A 21,889-nucleotide genomic window follows, 5' to 3' on the forward strand; every position below is an offset into this window, starting at 1 on the left:
TCATGTCTTTTAAATCCATGTCCATTTCAACATATTCCTAAAACTTCAACTTCTTTCTCATACAAATGAATGTACTCTAAACTATTCCGAAAACCTCATCTGATTCAGGCCAGCATCGCAGCGTAGCTTTAGCGTGCGCATTCGACAGCTATTCCATAGCAAAAGGAACTTCCGTGAGATAGATAGTTCAGTCTCTTGGTGAGTTAGTCAGCACAACCCAGTGCCACTGCTATTACCCAGCTCCACGAGGCAGGCTGGAATGCAGCAACACTTTTATTGTCTCTGGCAGAGCACTTAGCTGCGTCCCCATACCACAGTTTTATCGTTTTATCCTGTCCCCAGAAATATGCACCCAGGCTGGGAGGATGTGACTTTAATTAGCCAAGCACACTACGCTGAACATACAGGGCAGTAAGGCCACCTGGTCTGCTCTGAGCAAACGGGGAAGCTGCTGTCCCCTGTGATTTTACTTAATAACTACACTTTAATTAGAATCCTGAAGCCGAGAGGTAGATGAAGATATAATGAGGTGAAGCCATGTTAATAAACGGTGAAAACATGATTAAAAAAAAATAGCTTGACTTTATAACATACACTAACAGAGCCACTTTATTAAGTACACATGTCCACTTACATGCATATATCTAATCATTCAATCACATGGCAGCAACTCAAAGCATTTAGACATGTAGGCAAGGTCAAGATGACCTGATGAAATTCAAACCGAGAATCAGAATGTGGATGAAAGGTGATATAAGTGACTTTGAATGTGGCAAGGTTGTTGGTAACAGAAACTGTTGATCTCTTTTGGGTTTTGACTGATTCAGAACGGCCCTGTCCAAACCTTTAACTTGACACAACTGTTCTATATCTGCTCCTCGTCTCTGCCTCACATCCCTCTTTCACTGTCTCTCCCCCGTTTCAGGCCCCCCCCCCTCATTTTCCTTTCACCCCAACCGGTCAGAGATTGTCTTCTCTCTATAATATTGTAAAGGTTTTTGCCTGACTATGTTCAGTGCCTTGAGATAATGTATGTTGTGATTTGGCGCTATACAAATAAAATTTAATTTGATTTATTTTTTGTTGGTTAAAATCCAAAGACATTAACGGACATAGATTATGACCACATCATGGTGCTTTGAGCAAGGTTTGTCTTGTGGGACAAAATGAAAGAGGGGACATTGTGTCAGTCTCTAACCCTGGTCTAACCTGCGTCTCTCACGTGTAATACTCGTTTAGTTAAGCGAGGAGCTTCAGAGAAGACATAGTCACTTTCACGTAAATTCCTGTTTGAGACAATGGAGACGCGGCAGAGCCGGCCTAAATTAGCACACGTTCTCCGTGGCCTTGTTTTTTCTGTCTTCCTGTCCAGAGCCGTGAGCAAGCAGTAAATCTGGAGGAAGGGCAGGAGATCGTGGGAAACAGCGTGTCACAGAGGCATCGGCCACGTCCTGAAGACAGCTCCTTCCAGAGAACGACATGACAAACTCTGCGAGCAGCAACATATAGGGGAAAAGAAACCAGGGAGGAAACTGGGGAACAATGAAGCAATGGATGTGACACTACTGCTCAGTTATAGTTCTGGGTGGGAGCCCAAAAGTCTTGTACAGGAGTCAGAGCCTGCCCTTCAAAAACTCATTGACAAGAAACAAGGCCCAGTTCCCACGGTGACCTTTCCCACGCTGCTGCTCATATTGTATATTTATACTTCTCTTGTTGAACTGTTTCCCCTCTGACTTGCACACTGCATGTTTGTGTTTCCTTATCTTTGTGGACGTGCTCTGGCTGTTGTTGTTTTGAACCTGATCTCAGCTTCTTTCTTTCTTTCTTTCTTCCTTTCTTTTTTTCCAGACCTTTCAACTGCAGAGATCTCTATGAAGTATCTGAGGTTACACCCATAGTACACCATTTCCATTTGACAATGTGTTTCACATCTGCTTTCAGCGCTGCATCAGAGGCAACCTGCATCCATACTAACACACCTGAAAATGTATATTAAGTGACCAAGTGTGCATGCTGGTGTTAACATGAAGCTGATTCTCCACTTTATAGTTATTTGCTTATTTTCATGGAGCACTACACAAGAGAAACAACAATGGTGAAAAGTGATACGCGACTAAACTAAAGCTGAAAGTAAGCCAGCAGTGTCTTCAGACTTCTCTGATTTTCCGGGTCTTAAAATGCCAGAGTAATGTGGATGTAGTCTGTAACTTGGCACCATATATGAATATCATAACAAACAGGACTGTAGGCCTTACCTGAAAATATGTTGTTTAAAATGTAAAGAAATATGATATTTTGTTTGTTGATATGTGGTCGAATATTGATGCCAGCTAAATGTGTATGTATGATCTGACACTGTTGTGTTGATGCGTGTGTTCGTTTGGGGGACTTATGTAACCAACGCGGACGTTCGACACTACACACATGCATGAAACAAACACACACACGACAAATGAGGACTACAATGTTATGACCTGTCTTTAAAGATCACTTGTACAGGAACGTGTTGATCTATCACAAAAATATCACACTATAAGACTATTCTTCTTAGGAAAAGCTCAGGGTTTACTGTCATCTCACCACAACCTCTATGTTTACAGTACAGTGACACACATTAATGCATGGACGTGTGTGACCAAAGGAAGTGGACTTTGGTTTCGAAGCTTGTGAGGAGACAAACATTTTCAGAATCTGCCCGAGGAGATTTCAACACATGGAGCTCAAGAGCAGCTGAGGCTCAAACCACAGGCCACATGATGAGTGGAAAAACACTTCTACCTAGTGAGCTTCAGCCAACCTCTTACAGTAAGCAGACCTTTAAGCGGTCAAAAGGAATATTTTCTCTAAGGTCCTGAACACTTCAACTATTGCCTTTTGCCCTGTTTTTCTGGAATACTTTATACATGTACCATATAATGTTGGAACTTTGGGAAAAAAAAAATTGGGGGGCAGATTTTGTAAAATAAGAACAGTTAAGTTGTACTCTTCAGGACCAAGACGAAGAGCTAAAATAGGCTAAAATGCTAATACTAAACAAACTTTTGGGGCTTAAAAAATACTCAGAAGCTCATGCAAAAAACCATATTGTAAGTCATAGTCTGGATTGAATGTATATATTGAACACCACATCAGATACACAACAATAATAATCATAATCTAACACTGAATGTAACGTGGCAAACATAAAAATATGCTGCACTGGACCCTGACAGGGGGCAGGATGTGGATGTTTGGTCCTCCAGTGTGCCAGAATACCTCCATGCTTCATGTTGTCATTCTCTCCAGAGTTCCTTTAATCTCGTTGACAAAGCTTCCATCAGCGAGCTATGCCAGATATGTCCGGCCCATCATGGCTTTTCCAGCAAAGCCGGTTAGTGAAGAATAACACTGTTTCACTGGACAATCCCCAATCACAAAAAAACAAGGACAGACCCAACAACAGAGGGTTTAACCAAGACCACAGTTGTGCCAACTCCTGGGAATTCTTTCCATATTTTCCTCCTGGTGAGTCACTCAATGCCTGAGTGAATCTGGGCAAAACAAGGACAGTGGAGCACAGACTGGCTTTCTCTGGTCTCATCGAATAAGCTTGTTTTGGCTGAATTGTTGTTCAGCAATGTTGACGCACATTTCCATCAGCTTGAAGATGCAAAGACAATGTCCAAATGCACCACAAGTACAACTTCAGTATACTTGGAGACTTTTATCACAGCTCATTAAAGCAAAATCTAGAACAGGTAAAGAAATCTTTCATAGCTTCAACACACTCCTCTGAAATTATACACTTTTACACCAAGCCATGTCTGGAATTAAAAACGGCAAGTCTTTGGGAGAACCTGCAGAAAAACAAAACAGCCTGTAACAAATGATATTTCATGTATGAGTCAGACGGTCTTGGACATTCATTCACATTTCTGATGATTTCTAATAGTGAAATATTGTAGTTGAACCAAAAACCATAACCACCCATCTTGGTTTATTAACGCTTGTAAAGATCTAACACTTGTTTCTGGACACTATATACTGTATGAAGCTACAGAGGAAAAAAAAAACCAAAATAAAACCAAAATGTGTGACAAATTTGTTTCTTCAAACTTTCAAAGGAGGTATATGGTTTGTCCATCAGTGATTTTCATGAGTAGAATTTGTCAAATTTGGACAGAGCTGTCAGTTTCCTTGACCATTTTCAGCTCAACCACGGGAGACAGTCCCAGAAAGTCCCACTGAATCAGAAAGCAGCAGCGTTCCACGATGTAATAGAAGTAGGTCAGTTAATCAGACACTATTGTCGCTTAAAAACAAGAAGTTCGTCCTCATCCTTTAAATCTGTCTCTGGCAAACTAAAAATACTGTTTAAACAGATGCCACCATTGTGTCTCGTATCAAAATAACTTTGGAACACTTTCGTCTTCGCCCACTTTGGGGCGAGAAGAGGTTTGCATGTGACTGTGGCTGATGCACACAGAGAAACAGTGTATATCACGCTGTAATGCTCTCATCACTGTCCTTATGACAAGCATTAGAAATGTGAGGCATTTGAAACTGTGTTTTTCAGCTTTGCCCAGAGGAAATACTTTTAAGATGAGGAATGTGTTAGTTTTCTTAATGGACGTGTGGTTCAGAGCACCACCCACACTGAAGAGCGGCGCACATGCACATGGAGTTTTTCTGTGGGACTTTTCTCAGGTCTGTCTCGTCCACTGCATCTCGTCTTTTCCTGTTCCAGCTGGCTGCAGCCTCACTTTTCTCAATCAGAAATAAAAGTACAGCATTGATCATCGTCCTCAAGACCACACCAGATATCAATCCACAGTACTGGCAGTACCATCAGCCATTTTGAAGCCTCGAGATTGAGATTTGGCTGAAAGCAACGTTTCAATTCATAGACTATTGTCTATTTTTCTCTCACTGGGAGCATAATTTAATGAGGCAGATTTCAAATGACTGTCACAGAAGGGTTAGGACAAAATGGATGATGTGATTCATGTTTAGGAATTTGAACATTCCCTCACCCAGCGCTGTTCCCATGGCCTCTGTGGTTCCACATGTTGCTTATAAAAATAGTGACATGGGAAAAAGTTGCTTTATTTAAAACATGCATCAGTGATTATCGGGGAGAAACGGGACAGCCTGAGTCAAAGCAGCTCTAATGCACTGTTAATGTGATAGTTAATGGTTTAACGTGTCTTACTGAGCATCAAATGTATGCACAGCAATTAACTTAAAGCTGTAGTAGGCAGGATTGCTAGAACGATAGTTGATTGTTGAGGTTGTTGTTGTTGAAGGTTCTCCAGGTCTTCTTCAACAGGACTGACAGGTCCACGCTGCATAAAGCTTTAAAGCAACACAGGTGTGAGTCCACATTTACTGCTAGTACTGGACTAGCAAGCTTTCTGTTGTGTTGTTTAGTTTAGTATATTTATTTCATTTCATTCAGACAAAATTGTCTTGTCATTCAAGACAAAAAGTCTTGAATGAAAAGGAGCAGAGAGAAGAATAATCTTATTCACACTGCCCCTTTATCCCAAGTAATCAATTTACATAGTATTTAAAACAAAATTACAATAATACACACAAAAAAAATCAATTAAATAAAATAGTCATAGTCCAACACAGCCACTCACTTTCCTGTTGTTAAGACAAACAAGCAAATTACAAAACTTCAAAGGTTGTCTGTCTGTAATTCTGTGTTCACGGTCAAGGTCAAGGTCTTGAAAATGAAAGCCTTTGTCTCAATGGGATAACCTGTATAAATAAAGGTTTAAAAAAGAAAAAGAGAGACCTATATGCAATTGTGGTTAAACAGCCATTAAGAGACATTTCTCTCTCTCAACTGCCCTGTGATTGGTCAAAGTTCCAGGCCAGATTGTGCAAAGGCTGTAAACAGAGTCCAGAAGTGTCATTCTCTCTCTCTCTCTCTCACTCACTCATCTTCTACTACTTTATCCTCCATATGAGGGTCGAGAGGGCACTGTTGCCAATCCCAACTGGTGTAGGGCAAAAGGTGGGGTACACCAGGGCTACAGATAGAGACAAACAACCACCCACTCTCACACTCAGTTTCTCTCTTTCTCTCTAAGATCAATTAATTTTTATTGTGTGTAAGAATGAGATCACCAATGCCCCTCAAATTCTGCCTCTAATATCTTTGATGAACTTCTTTCTTTGTGCACATCACACCATAATTTTCTGATATAATCACATGTAGATTTGGGATAATAGTTATATATAATATAATAATATAATATATATATAATAGATATTGTGTCTGCACAACAGGCAACAATAAACTAGTCCACAATCTACCATTGATTTTAAGTCACCAGTGCAGATCTGATTATATCTGCCAGGTTTTATTTTGAACATGTCGTGGGCTCAGATGTGAGAGGTTTTGCCACGAGTACAGCAGATGATCACATGAACATGAAGCATGTTATCCTCGTGTAGTAAAGTGTCCTCACTGAGGAGACGACTACAGTTAAAACTTAACATCTTGATTGTTTTTTTCCTCCTCAGAGATAGTGTGTGTGATAGAGATGGAAATAAACAAGTGGGACCTAAACAATCATGAACAGTTGAAAAACCATGCAGTAAACAACTGCTCCCTTTAATTGCTCTTAAATTGCATGTGAAACCACAAACATGTATGGCCTCTGCTCTGCACTGCACTGCAGAGAAGAGTGGAGCTCTCTGCTGCAAGGGAGCCCTCTGCTGTACAGACTGTCAAAATAAAAGTTGTGTCAACATGTCTACCATTTACACGTCGTTAAAGAGTGAATCACATATTTCAAACTCCTGATATTTAACTTATTTCAAAAGAAGCCTGATGTCATTTTTTATATAATTTATTCCTATCCAGAGGATTAAGTGGGATGAAAGTGTAATATTAAACTATTCCCTGTGCATTTCCATTGTCGCTTGAGCAAGTGTCATCTTATCCCACTGCATGAATTCCAATTTTGACTAAAAATCTGTCTCGAGCTTATCTGTTGTTGACCTTTAGTGGAGTGCGGGGACAGCGTCTTAATTAGCTTTACACTGGCTCTCAAATCAGGTTGATGGCTGTATTTCAGTGAACAGCATTACCAGTGGTCTCAAGCAGAACACCCCATTATTTGGTTGATTCTTTTATATTAACCAAGCACTTGTTCGGTCCACAAACTGTTGATCAGTGTTTGCTAAACATTGAAATTATTTTCTCAAATATCTCATGGTGTCCACAAAACCAAAATATTCAGTTTTTAAGATTTATGTGCAAAGAAACCGAAAAATATTCGATTATTGACAATCGATTATCAGTTGTCGAAGTAGTTGCCGATTAATTTAGTAATTGATTATTATTCTTACAGCCCTAAAACTGAGGAATCAAAAATGCACAAAAATATTCAACAAAATATTTGTCTTAATACAGAAGAAACAAACCTTGATCAGATTTCAGGGTGACAGGTAAAATAATAACTCACACACAAAAAACGTAAAAAAAACTTGAAACCTTTATTTAGGATTTCATTTTTTACAAAAAAAAAAAAAAAAAGTAACCCCACAACAAACACTAAGTGCACCTTGGAATGCTTGTTGGTTAATGGACCCAGAGTGTCATCATGATTGCTTGATATTTATGCTCGTGGTGCGTTAAGACGGCAGCCATTTATAGAGAATGACCCAAAGACCCTCCTGGACTGCACGATTTCCCCTTATCAGGCTCCCCAAGTCCTTTTTCCCCCCCTGAACTTGTCTGACAGTACTCTACTCCTTGGCCACTGGGAATGGCTTGTCCACATTGATTTTGCCACAGTCGTGGATGATGACGTCTTTAAGAGGCTTATCATGGCCGTCCGTCTTTGTGCTTTCAACCTTCCTCACCACATCCTGGAAAAGAGAGGAGGGTGTTAGACCTCATCTAAAATATTGGTAAATACAGAGGTCTCTCACAGGTGAACAGTTTTTGTGCTCAGGGACACCACAGTAACAACATTACCATTTGGAATCATTTTACACTATTACAGTTCAAGTTTAGGGAAGTTAAAGTGTGTAGAAGCAGATTAGCAAAACAAAGCTGGCCAATCTACATACATTTCATAATTTCCTTTGAAATCTATTCATGGTGCACCCATTGACTGAATATAAAAATGGATGTGGTCTTCCGGCTTGAAAAGTAAAGCCGTTGTGCCGTTTCTCAGGCGGCGGGAGTTAGCCACGCCCTGTTAACGTCAGTGCTTTTCAAATAACTGTTTATACTTCTAGAAACTTATATAAAACAGAGGTGAAGATCTTTTTAGGGACAAACATCTGGTTTGTTTTCATTTTCAGCCATGGCTTCCTGCTGCACTGCCTGTATTTAGCCATGATCGATCACATTTTCTCTAGCAGACTAGCAAATAGTGTGATTTGGTTGAGGAAAATAAACTGATGCGTCTGTGGGGGTCAAATTGTGAATGAAAGTTGCAAAACAGGAGTTAGTTTTGCAACTGAGAAACTACATCCATTTTATATGTGGTCTATGTGTTAGAAAAGCCAACAGCAGATTTCAACCCCAGTATGTGATCACACTCACCATTCCCTCCAGAATCTTTCCAAAGACAACATGCTTGTTGTCCAGCCAGGGAGTCTTAACTGTAGTGATGAAGAATTGGGAGCCATTGGTGTCTTTGCCAGCGTTGGCCATGCTGAGCCAGCCGGCATTGTAGTGCTTCAGCTTGAAGTTCTCGTCGGGGAAACGGTCTCCATAGATGCTCTTGCCTTCAAGAAGAAATAAATACCATTTAAAATGTTCTACATGAGGAAATGTAATTATTTATCAGCTGGTTCTTAATTGTAAAATGCTTTTATTGAGCTATCATTTCATAAAAGTTAAAATGCCCACACAATGTAGTAAATCTGAGTGGAGAAGAATTGCGAGTATAGCAGCTGTACATAAGGAACAGTGGATGGAAATTTGACATTTTCATTACAGTTTTGACAGATGTGCAATTTCAATCTTGACCTTGACTCTTGTTTCCACCAAGCAGTACAAAGCACTTCAGCTCACCATAGTGCAGTTTAGAGCAGTGCACTCTGATCTGACTTGTGTGGACGGACTCGTAAATGTATACAATATGCATCAGCTACAGTGTAACAACATTCCAGCACGACACAGTGTAGCTCCACAATGAGGAATAACGTGACACAGTAAACAAACATTAGCAACAATGGAGAACATCCAGCATTCTTGCTACTGTCGCACTCAACTGATGATTCTCTGCTGATGTCAATGGAATGCAGTATGACTCAAACCCAGTGGAAGGGTACCAAAGATCAGTACAGTGTAATTTATTTTGGTACCCTTTTTAACATTGGAAACGCAGATAACTGAAACTGTAACATACTGAATGAAACTGGGCTGATTGGTGGGAACTGGGATTTATGTGGTGGGGAAAACATGATTTGAACTAGTTTGCTGGTGTCAGTGGTATCTTACCTCCAGTGCCATCTCCTCTGGTGAAGTCTCCACCCTGGATCATGAAATCCTTGATGACTCTGTGAAATTTGCTGCCTTTGAAACCAAATCCTTTCTGTGAAATTTGGGGGGAAAAAACACACAAAAACAACATTAACACTTGAGAAATGTTAAGACCATGCACATAAGAGTCAAACGACTTGACTGATTCCAGGTGAGTCTCTCTATGACACAGCGGTGTTTGTAAATTTACAGTGCAAAACAGAACACAATGTGCACCAGTAAGAATCCTTGCTGAAGCACACACATCAAAACACATTCACTACATCATTCTTTTGTTGGAGTACTGTGCATAAACAAAAGAATGATGTAGTGAATGTGTTTCAGAGTGCGCTTCATCGAGTATTCTTCACCATCACAGTAAGTCAGTCACCGTGGCAGTGTGAGAGCTCATTCTGTCTAAACTGTGTGACAAACTGACAAAAAAAACACAGAATTTCTCACCTCTCCCGTCGCCAGTGTTATGAAGTTCTCACTTGTTTTGGGAACCGTTTTTCCAAACACTCCGATGACAATTCTTCCCACATCCTCGTCTCCGATTCTAATGTCGAAAAAGACCTACAGAGGAGACACAATGTCATAAAGTCATTACAAACTCTGGAGGACAAAAACTATCTTGTATTTGCTATAATTCTAAATCACAAAAAAAGTTGACTGCATGATATGGCATTATGGGATGGGTAGCATCTTAGAGCCACACGAATTTGGCTTGTGATGTTTACCACATAGTCTTATTGCAATAGCTTGGTCATGTGACATCTTTAAGTGCTTATAGGGCTGCAAGCCTATAACAGTTGCATCTCTTCCATGTTTATTTGACAAAGTGTAGTATTTTGAATACAGGTTCCGTGGATTTAAGATTGTTTAATTGTACTACTCAAAGTGCATAAGTGCTATACAATTTAGACATTTATAAATTCAGATTGGAGCACTATGCACTTAACACGCAACACACTGCAGTAGTTAGTACGATCTTCAGACTAAACTTTACCTGCTGTAAAGTTTTATGCTTCCTAGAAAGCTGTAACATAAGTGTGGCTTCAGAGTTGTTGGCATGGGGACAAATGTTTACAGTCTTTGAAGACTTTTTATCACTGTGACCTGAGATTTGTCACTGGTAGTTGTCAACTCTGGGCCTAGTTCCTTCATATTTGCATTTCATCAAAGACACCAAAAGCCACTACTATGCACGTTGTTCGTGTGACGTTCGTCACAGAAATGGGGAAAAGAATGTTCAGCTTCACCGGCTCCCTCTGCATGAACACTCTCCGGACTGAACTGATTTCACTTTTGGAGCCTTTTGTACCATCTTATATTAGACAGTAAATTATTACTGTGACCTCAACTCCTGACCAGGTCACCCATGGACAAAAGATTTTGATCTCAATGGGTTTAATCTGGTTAACTAAATAAAAGAAACCCTAGAAAGAGACGTCCTTCTGTCCTACTTCAAGAAAAACATAGAAAACAAATATACATAGACAAAAAATTAAGTCAATCTTTCAGTCTCCTAAATAAAATTAATTATCATACCGTCATCAATTTCATTCTTGCAATCAGGGGAAGCCCTATTCAGTGACTTTTGAAAATAATTTTTGTTTAGATGTTTTCCCAACAAAATCAGGATAACTTTTTTTTTTGATCTAGACAAAGAACCTCGGAGTCACTTCCCTGTTGACGTGGACAAACCTGCTCATACAAACCTCATATGGCAACAATCCCTGAACTGCAGCCAGGTAGGTTAAACACACAATCAGTGGAGAATTACTCGTTAGTAGCCTGTGGACTTGGTAATTGCAGTGACTGCAGCGTAACGGAATAGGGAGCAACTTGTGGTGGCTGCTTAAAAGCAGAAACCGACCGTTTAGGCCGGAGAACCGCTGCACAAACGCTTCCCCCTTCATTAAAGTAACGGTCTGGTCCCTGCAGCACGTGCTATGCTGGTTTCATGAAACATTACCATGAACAACGTGTCTGGTGGCAGTTAGTTAGCTTAGCAGCACACAGGCCCACCGAACCCGTGAAGTTTGAACGGCTACAAGCTAACAGCGAGTGACGTGGCTTCACAACCAGTTAGCAGTGATTAGCAATGATTAGCCGCGGTGCATAGCACGGATTTTTCCCACCTTCGCTGTTACTTTAGGTCCTGTCTTCTTCTCGTCGGCGGATGAGCCATCGGGGAAAGCAAGAAAAACCAGCGACCCAACAATGACCGTGACTGCGACGAGAAATTTCATCCTTCTGTCGCACAGTCTCACCATCAATGAGGAGGAAAAAGGCTCGGTCGTCGTGTTAGCTTTATAGGCGCCGGGTGATGGCGAGAAACAGAGGGGTGGAGACTACAGCAACGACCGCTCCGAGCTCCAGCCTCAAGGCTACGCTGCCTGGCCTGCGTCCCGCACGGGCTACACGTCAACACGGCGTAGAGAGACACTGACGTACGGGGCTCCTGTTGGTTCACGTAACGGATAGTTTAAGCCAATAAAATGCAGCCGCGTATGTCGCGAGACCGCCGACACTTACCGGCCACTTTATTAGGCACAGCAAAGGATGTGTATTTATGGCAAGAATATAAATGAGTGAATATGACAGGATACTCTTTACCGATACCTGCAACGTCATTCTTACGAGTCAAAACGACAGTTCCAGATATCTGTAGTTTAGTTTCAGAATGACGTCACTTTTGCCTTTCATGTGTATGGGCTTTGTCATAATAGATATCATCAATTCAGTTTCAGACATCTACAACGTCATTATGACGAGACACTATTCGTGTTTTAAAATAGCTTTAATTATCCTCAATTCAAGATATCTACATTGTGATATTTTGAATTAAGTTTCAGACCATCTCTGAATACATAACACTAATCTTGAAACATACATGGTAGGAAAGGAGTGCGAGGCCATTGAAAGTGTTTTTGAAGTATTTATTAACATTTTACAGCAGGACAATTATAGATGTCATTATTGAAGGCTGAGCTGACTCTTCCTTCATATTTTCCATTAAGTTGTTAAAAATTGCCTTGAACAGCATGAGAAACAAGAATCCATTTATTTTATTTCTTTTGACGTTCAATTTACCGTAGAGTATTACAGATAAGTGTTGAACGTTGTGCAGTATGAGAATGTTGTCCGTTGTCATGAAGACAGTGGGCAAGGTCAGGACAAAAAACAATTGAACCCCGGCTCCTTTTAAGAAAGTAATATTTTCCAATAGCAAATCATGGTTATCGTTGATGAAAAAATTGCTGACTGTGCCTTTAATTTACTTAAAAACAGAACAGCTTTACTACTATAGACATGCAAGTGATATGTAGTTAATGTTGGTAATGTTTAAACTTTACCACAGACATTATCAGACCACTGTTTCAAATTAAACACATAGATTTCAGCAGTCACCAAAAGAACACAGAAGTAGCAGAGTGCTAAATATTGTTTAAATTAAGGAACAACTTTTCATTGAAATCAGCTGGAACTGTTTTGAGTCTTTCACTTCTATGTTAATCAAGTTAATCATCTAGTTAATCAAATTGATTGGGCTGGGTAGTGGGGCTAGAGACCTCTGATCTAGAGAGATATTTTCAAGTAACCTTCCTCCCAAATGTAGTAAAAATCTATTCATGCATGGCTGAGCTATTTTGTTTCAAACACAAGATGGAGGTCAAAGCATTATCCTGCTTCTGGCTATGTTGGCGCACAAGATAACCAATCAATATAACTATAACCAGGATATTTTGGGAGTCCCGGGAGTTTGAGGCCCTCATACAACTGCCTGGGTTACAACAAAATGTTTCATCCTCTACAGTCAAAACAATGTTAACAACTCAGTGAATACAGGTACTGCTGCGGTACAGCTGTTAATATCGGCATCGGCAAGTAAATCACCACTTAACTATGGGTAATTTACCTACCACTAACACTTTAAATTACTACTTTGTTTAATGGATTAAAATAACAGTAAGTATTAAAATACACTCATTACAATATCTCATATTAAGAGATGACATCTAAAAATATGATTGTTTCGAAAACCACTCTCATTATCATTATGTCTCATTATCCACATTTACGATGAGAGAATACAGAGTAACCAATGTCTGTATGTTGTCGTTTGCGAACAATTTTCAAACCTCAGATGAGACAAACTGATGCGAATACAATTTAGCACTGACACAACACAGGTGTGTACATATAGTACAGGTATATCCTATTTTCTTTGCAGTAACACAAGCCAAACTTTACTGTTCATACATCTTTTAATGACAAACTACACGCAAATGAAACTTGACAGTTATAAATGTTAAAAAATTAAAATAAAACATGAGACAATCTATGAAAAAAGAAGAGTTGAACAGATTGTACTTGCTAAAATATGTGTGTGACTGGATGGGGGGGTTACATTCACCTATCCTGCCACTTTCCACTAGTGCAAAGAATTAAATCTGCTAAATGCCATACATTGTTTTTGTTGTATGTTTGCATTATTTAAGACTATAATTATTGCATGCCTTCAGTGGCCATTTGAGGTATACAAACACAACACATGAACCCAACTATGTTCTGTTACATACAGTACATCTAACATGGCCTAAGCATTCTGAAAGAAACTTACAAATTATAAACTACCAACAAAACAGCATCATTTAATTGCATGTTAGAATGTGAATCGGAAGGTTTAGATATTTTCCAGCCAACCATGTTACACAATCACACTAGATGCGAGGGTAGAAACATGAATAAAAAAACGATATCAACCAAATAATGCAAGATCATCACCACGATTATAAATTTGTTTTACCGTTAACTCACCGATTTAATCTTGTAATTATTCATTTGTTGATCAAGCCTTACTGCATAAATATTTAAAAAAAAAAAAAAAAGAACCATGCATTCACAATTCATAATGTAGAGCAAGAAACTGACATGATGATCTCTCTCATCGTCTTAATGTGGTCTCTTAACTGCATCATCTTTATAGTGGGAGTGTTTGGACCAAAAACCTGAGAAAACACAAAAGCTGGCACTCTAGTATTTTCATCCTCGCAGTAACATAGATGACAAGTATCTGGACAAGTCAGATAACATGATCGAATGAGTGTTCAAGTGTTTTCCTGACATTATTAAGAGAAACAAACATGAAAAACATAAAGTGGAGTCTACCATAAAGTAAGATGCCTATTTGTTTCCAGTCAAACATTTACATATACACTCATATACTGTATGTGTTTTTACATCTATAACTCACAAATGTTTGCTTGGCTCTGAAACAGGAATAAAATATTTATAACTTTTAATTTTTTAAAGGCACAGCATACTTAAAGATATGCAGGTCAAAGTAAATAAAATGAGCCAACAAACTCTTTGGAGTTTTCTGTCTGTATATTATTTGTGAAGATGGCTTATATCTGTGCCAAGTGCATAGGCCACCTCACAGCCTAGATCCAGTTCTGTCTCAGTTTCTAAACTAGGAGATCGAAGCGGGCTGGAGGAGTCACTTGACAGGAATTCAAATTGCCACCATTGGTCACATTCTTAGACTGAGATAAGAATTGGTTCAGAACACAAGAGGTTTGAAGTGTTTTGGAAACATGACTCCAACCCAACAACCACACCTGCAGATGGACCTTCACCAAGCCTCAGTCAACCACCCGGTCAATATTTTTCCAGATAGTGACAGAGTTAAGTAAACCTCAGAAGGGCTGCTGGGTCTTTAACTCTGAGTAAACTAGTCCCTCTGCTGAGATGGCGTCCCCAAGTCCAACTGTCCGGAGTGGCTGTTTGCAAACCAGCACTGGTGTGAGATGGAAGGTGATGTTTCCTCGTCGCCACACTGTAACAGGCTCTGCTGGGTTCAGGGTCAACTTCTCTCGTGGCTCAAAGTGTGAGCTGGGAAACTCTAGCTGAACTTTGAGCTCCACTTTGCTAACATCGACAGACTGGAGACCACAGGCCTGACTGCTCGCCACTCTTGCACCAGCCATCACTGCTGCTGCCTGGTTCCCCCAGTATCCATCCACTGTAGCCAGGACATGGTAGGCCAGTGTGTGGAAGTGAATGCGAGTGAGGTCCGCCTCTGATGATGGCTCAATGCGGCCATGCTGCTCCAGGACCCAGTAGAGAATGTCACTGACCTGGCCCACGTCTGGGATGCCTTGCCAGGCAGCCAAATCTGAATGAGGCCCTTCACCTGCCTGAGAGAGGAAGAGCAGCTCCTGCTCATTCAGCCCAATGGAGCTGACAATGGGCATAACCTGCTAACAAGAAACAAGAGGGAAAACTTTACTGATTAATAAGGTTAGCGAATTATCATACCTTCTGTGAAATAGACTTTGTGTATTTCACTTCATTTAAAGCTCTGTCAACTCTTTTTCAGGTGTACCTCCTGCATTATACTGTTCATGTAGTCTTTGTCGGTCAAGCTGGCCAACTCCAGGTGGATAGGGATATCTTTATGGATGTCAGCTATGGCCGACACAGCCTGCAAACAGGAAGCAAATCAATTTGTTATTTGTCAAGCCATGTGATCATGTAATCCTACAATTCATACTTGTAGAACATAGTTGTTAACACCCTTGCTGCCATGCCAGACTGTGTGCAAAGAGATTACTGACGATCTCAATACAGGTGGCAAATACGATCACAGAGATATTTGCACATTTGATGAACAAAAATCTACACAAGGATTAAACTGACATGCATTTTGTATTGTTGTGGTTAAATCGTGTATGTGCTTGCTGTAATAGAGTGATACAGTTTGATATATTGTGCCTGGAAACCAAAATTAAATAACACATTACATCCATGTGCTTTGCAGTAAATGGGTTCAAATGTTTGAGAAGGACAAAAGGACAGCGTTCAGACCCTGACCTCCTTCAGTCGCTCCTCCCACAGCTGTCTGCCCTGACCCTCCATCATGTGTAGACCTGACAGGACGACCAGGTCGGGCTCAAACTCGTCCAGACTCGCCACGAATGTCTCCAATGAGCTCATCTCCCCGTTGGAGACATCATGAGAGAAGATGAAGCGGTTTGCTTGTGGTGCCTGAGTCGAGCCCCATTGTTCTCCTACAGGCACAGAACGCACAACATACTGTGGTTGTTGCATTTCACATCTCAGCCGACAAGAGGGATTCAGTTTAATGCTGCAGATTATGTAGAAGCCGTCGCCTTTTACCTGCTTTATATTCCAGGATGAGGTGATATTCATCCGTCTCTTGCAGTGAGTCTGGGGGAACGATGATCTGCTCATCCAGCATCTCATGAAGTTTAGGACCAACTGGCCCACATAACAAAACCTGCGGTGTAAGAAAAACAACATGAACGCTACAAATAAACCATAATCACTTCAATATTAACACATCAGTACTGATCTGCTCCCCAGGGAGTAGAGTAACTGTATTGTCAGAATTGTTGTTTCATGTATAACAGGGGAATTTTGACATTTTTCAACACCTTGTCACTTCACAATGTTACGATATTCTTAGCCCAGGGATTCTGAATGATCCGGGCAGCTAAAATATTTAAATATTTAATAGAACAGAAATTTAATTTATAATAAAAGTACAATCATTCTACTCTACCATTAAATCGGGGTAGGAGGCGAGCTTCTGGCCAATAAGAGCAGCATTTCCTCCCACATACAACTGGAAGACAAAAGGAAAGTTCATCAGAAGGAAGATTATTAAGAATTAAGAATTTGTTGAATAAGGAAATAAAAGTAAGGTAGCCTTGCCTTTGCACCAGGGTATTCTGCTGCTGCACGCGCAATCCACTGAAAGGCCTCTTTGTTACTGAAGAAGCGCTCGGCAGCTGCTCCACGTCCCATGTAATGGATGAAGGCTTCCTTCAAGTCATCTTTAGAGTGCAAAACTTCATGATCCAGGCCGGTGCCAGGATCCACAGCCAAAGCCTGCAGCAGTCCCACTCCAGAGACGACCACATCTACACAGGCATTCACACTGAAAGTTGTGGAGAAATATTTACATTAAATTCCTAACATTTATTGAGTCTACTGGTAGCCTCACACTAATTACACTAAACTGCCAAAATGTTAATAACATAGTAATCAACAAAGCCTTTCCAGGAAGAAAAAAAGGCACAAGCTCTTATTTTTAACCAAATGTTCTATGGATTCACCAAATTAAAGTTAAAATAAAATGCATGGATTTAATTACATAACGTGTATTACACTTTTGTCACTCCCTCCCAGCTGCAAGACCTGGATAAGCAGCAGAACAAGAATGGATTAACCAGTTAAAATAAATATATGCTTAAGCCTCTTGTGAACCACATGTACATATTCTCTTTCACTGTAAAGGAAGGAGGAGTTTCACAGTGATGTGAGAAGCAACTTTCTGTATAGAATTCAAGAAAAAGTAACCTTTCATTTTTTCTGATTGGTAGAAACAATCTGTCTCTCCCTCTGTTGGGTGATCCTTCAAATCTGGTGTGTGTTAGATACTCTAAAGCAGCCTGAGGCTATGGGTTAGGTAGAGACTAGGGATGGGCATTCATTAGGTAACACACAGTGACTTTCTGCTTGAAATGCCCATCCCTAGTACAGACTGTAGACTACGCCTTCTAAACTGCAACTAACTGCATTCCTTCTCTCAAAAGCATGCTTCATTGTACAGCAGATGCACTTGCGTAGAAAGCTATACCAAATATAGGTGAAAGTTTTTGGCCTAAAGAAGAACATACATTTCTTCCAGTGAACTGTTAAAGTTCAACTCTGAGACTCACCCTACAGCCACTCTGCTCCACTGACGTGTTGGTAAAGTTATGAGAGTTTCCCAGGCAGTCGAGATCACCTGCTCCACGCCGCCGTTTTGGGTGTCAAGACTTGGAGATGAGTGAAAAATTGGCAGGCTGACATACTGAGAAATCTGCTCGGGCAAGTTCAGCCTGCCATGATAGAAATATCCAACAGCTAACGCCAGCAGGGCCACTGCCGAAGCCTTCCTCCACATGATGCTCCCACACACTCCTGCGACAAAGAAAATCTCTCAGTTTCCCTCCTAGAATTCATCATCACAGTTAAAAAAAAAGAAGAGATCAACTGATTTTTAGCCATTGTATAAAACATATGAGCAAAACATATGCATTGATTCTCAAGTAGGTTTCATTTGGGTTTACAAGCCAAGAAGGTTGGAAAGTCAGTACAATATGTTTACAATGTTTACCTTACAAACACGGAACACTTTATTAGGAAAAAACTGCATAGCAGTATGAACATATTCAAAAATCTCTTTTCCAAGAGTGACCTGGCCAAGAAGGCAGCACAACAGCCACAGATTACAACAACACAGACATATACAATTATCAAACACATCAAATGAACAAAACACAGCATGCAACCATCAAGAAGAGAAAAACAGTTATGATACAGGTACAAATGACTTTGAACATTTAAAGCACATTTAATAAATATATTTAAGAATCTAAATGTTAAGAGTGAACCAAACCATTGTGGAATGGGGGATTCTAATCCTACAATATCCTAAAATAAAAACAGCTGACATTCTTCTATCAACAAATGTTACTAGACTATTTAAAAGTATTAATTTGTGCCCACAATGTGGACACAAAGTGCCCCCCCTGTCCTCCCTATGACCTTTGCCCTTGTGGGGGGACAACTTAATGGAAGGGGGACCCACACATCCCCCTGACCCTGCCCCCCGGGGATTTACGCCTTTGGATTAAATGGGTCTGACGTGAGACCTACAACAGCGTTAGCTGCAAAAAGGTTAGACACATCGACGAGTGCAGGTAAAACAACAGGCAACTGAAGTGTTCGTGTTACTCAGCCCTTCACTGACTACCCTCATCCACACTGGTGCCGTGTACCCAAGGCTCAGTTCCTGCTAACGTGGACACACAACACAGTGAGTTAGCTCACGTGCTAACAGTAACAGGGTGTATCTGTGGCTTCCTTAAATTAAAGCTAATCTGACAGCAGCTTTAGGTAGAGCCGCTTTCAATGCTAATTTAGAGCCTGACATCTATCTTAGACCTCCGGTTCAATTTAACAGCGATGGTTAGAAGAGTAAGTAGCTTCATAGTTTGGTTATATGCACGGGACGTACCGACAGAGTGTAGGTTTCAAGTTAGTCCGTCGACAAGAGGATTTCACACACGGGACATAGCGTTTGCGGAGAGTTGCTGGTACAGGGAAAAGTGAAGTGAGAGATGGGAGTGTGTGAGTAAGTCATTGAAGGAGCAGCGACGAGCTAAATTCTCTCACACACACACGGCGACTTCCGCTGGCCGCCCTGCACATGCGTAGACCGCATTTCTGTTTTCATGACCTAGTATCAGACACTCACAAAAGGAAAACTAATGCTGGAGCCATTTCATCTATGTGTACTGTACTTCATGTGTATAGAATCTTTAGTCCATGTATATTTTTCACTCTTGTTGAGAATTTAGATTTTGAGAAAACGTTTCAAGATTCCTGCATTTTTATAGACGCCCCTGATAATAATGATTGTTTTTTGAACCTCTTCATCAAGTAATGTAACACTTTGCCTCTCAGACAGGGTTGAAAAAATGTATTGTTTTGTTTCCTTCTTGAAACCTCTGAATCACTTTTCCTATCTGTCTTTTTGGATACAGTGCCTACAAATGCCACCTTGACTGTGTGCAAAGCAGCCATTATCACTGTGGCTTTTGCACAAAAGTCTTTGTGAAAATGTTTTGTCCGTCAGTTTAAAACCTGCTGCAAGACGGCAACCACAAATATTACTGCAACTTTGGCATCCACAGTGACTCCAGCGTCCACTCCAGCATCCATGGTGACTCGGCGTCCACAGCAGACCATCAGAAAAAAAATTATACAAACAAAAACAGACATGTTTTTGCTTGCAGTTATGGGAGGAAGTTTGCTCACTTTACCAAGCAAGGCAGAGCAACACTCTATGACGACCCACCGCCTGTCCTCAGGATCAGCCGCGAAAGAAGGCGCTCAGGCTGCACTGTGGTCAGTAATACATGCTACATGGATTGTTACAAAAACTGAGTAACGGAAATTAACTTGTTATTTTGTTAGTAGATGTGTCTCATGAGGATTATTTATTCTTATTATTATTTTACGTCATGTTCATGGGTGTCTTTAGTCTGTTGGCTATTTGATCTACTTCCTTGGAGACTGTTTTATTTGATTCGGGAATGGTTGTTCATCTGTCCTAATAAACTTTGGAAATGGTATCGTTTGCTGTTTTTTTATGACACAATACTTATTATGACCTGTTTGCATCTCGCACCTGGCAAATACTCCATATTACATTAAAAAAAAACTCATAGTAACACTAAAACTAATAAAAATATATCAAAAAGTGTTTTTTATTTTTATTATTATTTGTTTTTTTAATTTTTTTAATAATGAAATTAATGTGTGTCTGAACGTGTCTGAATTCAATTACTTTTTCAGTATGTTATGATTATATTTCCAGAAGAATATGGTTATTTTTTGTGAAGCTGAGCTGGATTTTCCTGGATGTCATTAAACGCATCATAGCTCCGTGGACCTGCTCTAGTAGTATTGCTGGCCTTTCGTTCACGCTGCCATTTCCTATTTGGTTATAACTTTGACTGACGTGTGTCGTCAGCCAATCAAAATTTGATGCATAGTGACAGAAGCGATGTGCGATGTGTCTGGTGCTAGCCCCCGCTGTTGTCATCAACGACGTTTGAACCTTTGGCGGCTTTTGAAGTAAACTATGGCCACTGCATTAACACCACCGATCTATCATGTTTCTGATCTCCTTCGTGTGCACTTTTCACAGCGATTGTTTGGAGAAAAGAAGGAAATTATTTTAAGAGGAAGACCTACACCGAAGAGGTACATCATTTACCGTAGTTCGAGTGTTAATGATAAATTGATAAAAATTTTTAGAAGTCTGGAGGACAAAACTGTTGATCATAAATAGTGCCGTGGACGTGTTCCCCGCGAAGCTGACGCCTATGCTTATGTGGAAGCTTGTTTTTGTGTCATATAGTGGCTTGTGAAATTGCGGTTGCTGAGTGACATAACGGAAGATGTGGTGGTAATGATGCAGTAGCCTATAGATGCGCAGTGGTGTGCGTGTGCGCTTTGGTTGTTGCAGATCAGATGTTGTCTCGTGAATATAGTCGGTGTTTGTGCGTGTTTTGTTTGTTTAGTTTTTTTACTGAAGGCCCTGACTGAAACCCCACGGTACGCTACGGCCTAGAGTTCATCATTTAATGTGTATATCAGTCACCTCAGTCCCTGACATCACCGTCTCAGCCACAAACAAACTCACACACACACTACTGTCTGAAATGTTATATTTGGTGTGTGGCTTTATCACTTCCAGACTTGACCAGCAGGAGGCAGTGTATGATCTCAGCCAAATCCAATTTTGAGGACAGG

General features: G+C 40.4%; 2 protein-coding genes and 1 long non-coding RNA gene across 5 annotated transcripts; 1 reads left to right on the plus strand and 2 right to left on the minus strand.

Moving 5' to 3' along the window:
- Nucleotides 1–7,478: 7,478 nt before the first annotated feature.
- Nucleotides 7,479–11,882, minus strand: ppib (peptidylprolyl isomerase B (cyclophilin B)). The gene is made up of 5 exons (XM_058645302.1): nucleotides 11,626–11,882; nucleotides 9,944–10,057; nucleotides 9,461–9,554; nucleotides 8,558–8,742; nucleotides 7,479–7,872 (listed from the first exon to the last, which is right to left on the minus strand). The coding sequence occupies exons 1-5, from the start codon at nucleotides 11,758–11,760 to the stop codon at nucleotides 7,750–7,752; spliced, it is 651 nt and encodes a 216-aa protein (XP_058501285.1). The 5' UTR covers nucleotides 11,761–11,882; the 3' UTR covers nucleotides 7,479–7,749.
- Nucleotides 11,883–13,736: 1,854 nt separating this feature from the next.
- Nucleotides 13,737–19,758, minus strand: adpgk (ADP-dependent glucokinase). 3 transcript variants are annotated; one of them, XM_058645301.1, is made up of 8 exons: nucleotides 19,584–19,758; nucleotides 18,241–18,484; nucleotides 17,231–17,456; nucleotides 17,079–17,141; nucleotides 16,673–16,793; nucleotides 16,367–16,563; nucleotides 15,879–15,977; nucleotides 13,737–15,750 (listed from the first exon to the last, which is right to left on the minus strand). In XM_058645301.1, exons 2-8 carry the CDS (start codon nucleotides 18,465–18,467, stop codon nucleotides 15,190–15,192), a joined length of 1,494 nt encoding a protein of 497 aa, XP_058501284.1. In that variant the 5' UTR covers nucleotides 18,468–18,484; nucleotides 19,584–19,758; the 3' UTR covers nucleotides 13,737–15,189. The 3 variants fall into 3 exon arrangements, with proteins under 3 accessions (XP_058501284.1, XP_058501282.1, XP_058501283.1); XM_058645299.1 differs by having other exon boundaries at nucleotides 13,737–15,753; XM_058645300.1 differs by having other exon boundaries at nucleotides 13,737–15,753; nucleotides 18,241–18,515.
- LOC131469890 (uncharacterized) lies at nucleotides 19,295–20,701 on the plus strand. Its single transcript, XR_009241844.1, has 2 exons — nucleotides 19,295–19,382; nucleotides 20,113–20,701. It is a non-coding gene; the product is annotated as an uncharacterized LOC131469890 (long non-coding RNA).
- Nucleotides 20,702–21,889: the final 1,188 nt, after the last annotated feature.

This window comes from Solea solea, chromosome 12 (assembly GCF_958295425.1).
Source record: "Solea solea chromosome 12, fSolSol10.1, whole genome shotgun sequence".
NCBI classification, from domain to species: Eukaryota; Metazoa; Chordata; class Actinopteri; order Pleuronectiformes; family Soleidae; genus Solea; species Solea solea.

Bases quoted from the DNA above. Each gene is read 5' to 3' on its own strand.
- ppib (XM_058645302.1), bottom strand. From the start codon at position 11,760: ATGGTGAGACTGTGCGACAGAAGGATGAAATTTCTCGTCGCAGTCACG. The intron at 10,058-11,625 runs GTGGGAAAAATC...TCTCCTCTGTAG, and splicing joins GACCTAAAGTAACAGCGAAG to GTCTTTTTCGACATTAGAAT. The intron at 9,555-9,943 runs GTGAGAAATTCT...CAAATTTCACAG, and splicing joins TAACACTGGCGACGGGAGAG to AAAGGATTTGGTTTCAAAGG.
- adpgk (XM_058645299.1), bottom strand. From the start codon at position 18,467: ATGTGGAGGAAGGCTTCGGCAGTGGCCCTGCTGGCGTTAGCTGTTGGA. The intron at 16,794-17,078 runs GTAGAGTAGAAT...CTTACACCGCAG, and splicing joins CCTCCTACCCCGATTTAATG to GTTTTGTTATGTGGGCCAGT. The intron at 16,564-16,672 runs GTAAAAGGCGAC...CTGTGCCTGTAG, and splicing joins CATCCTGGAATATAAAGCAG to GAGAACAATGGGGCTCGACT.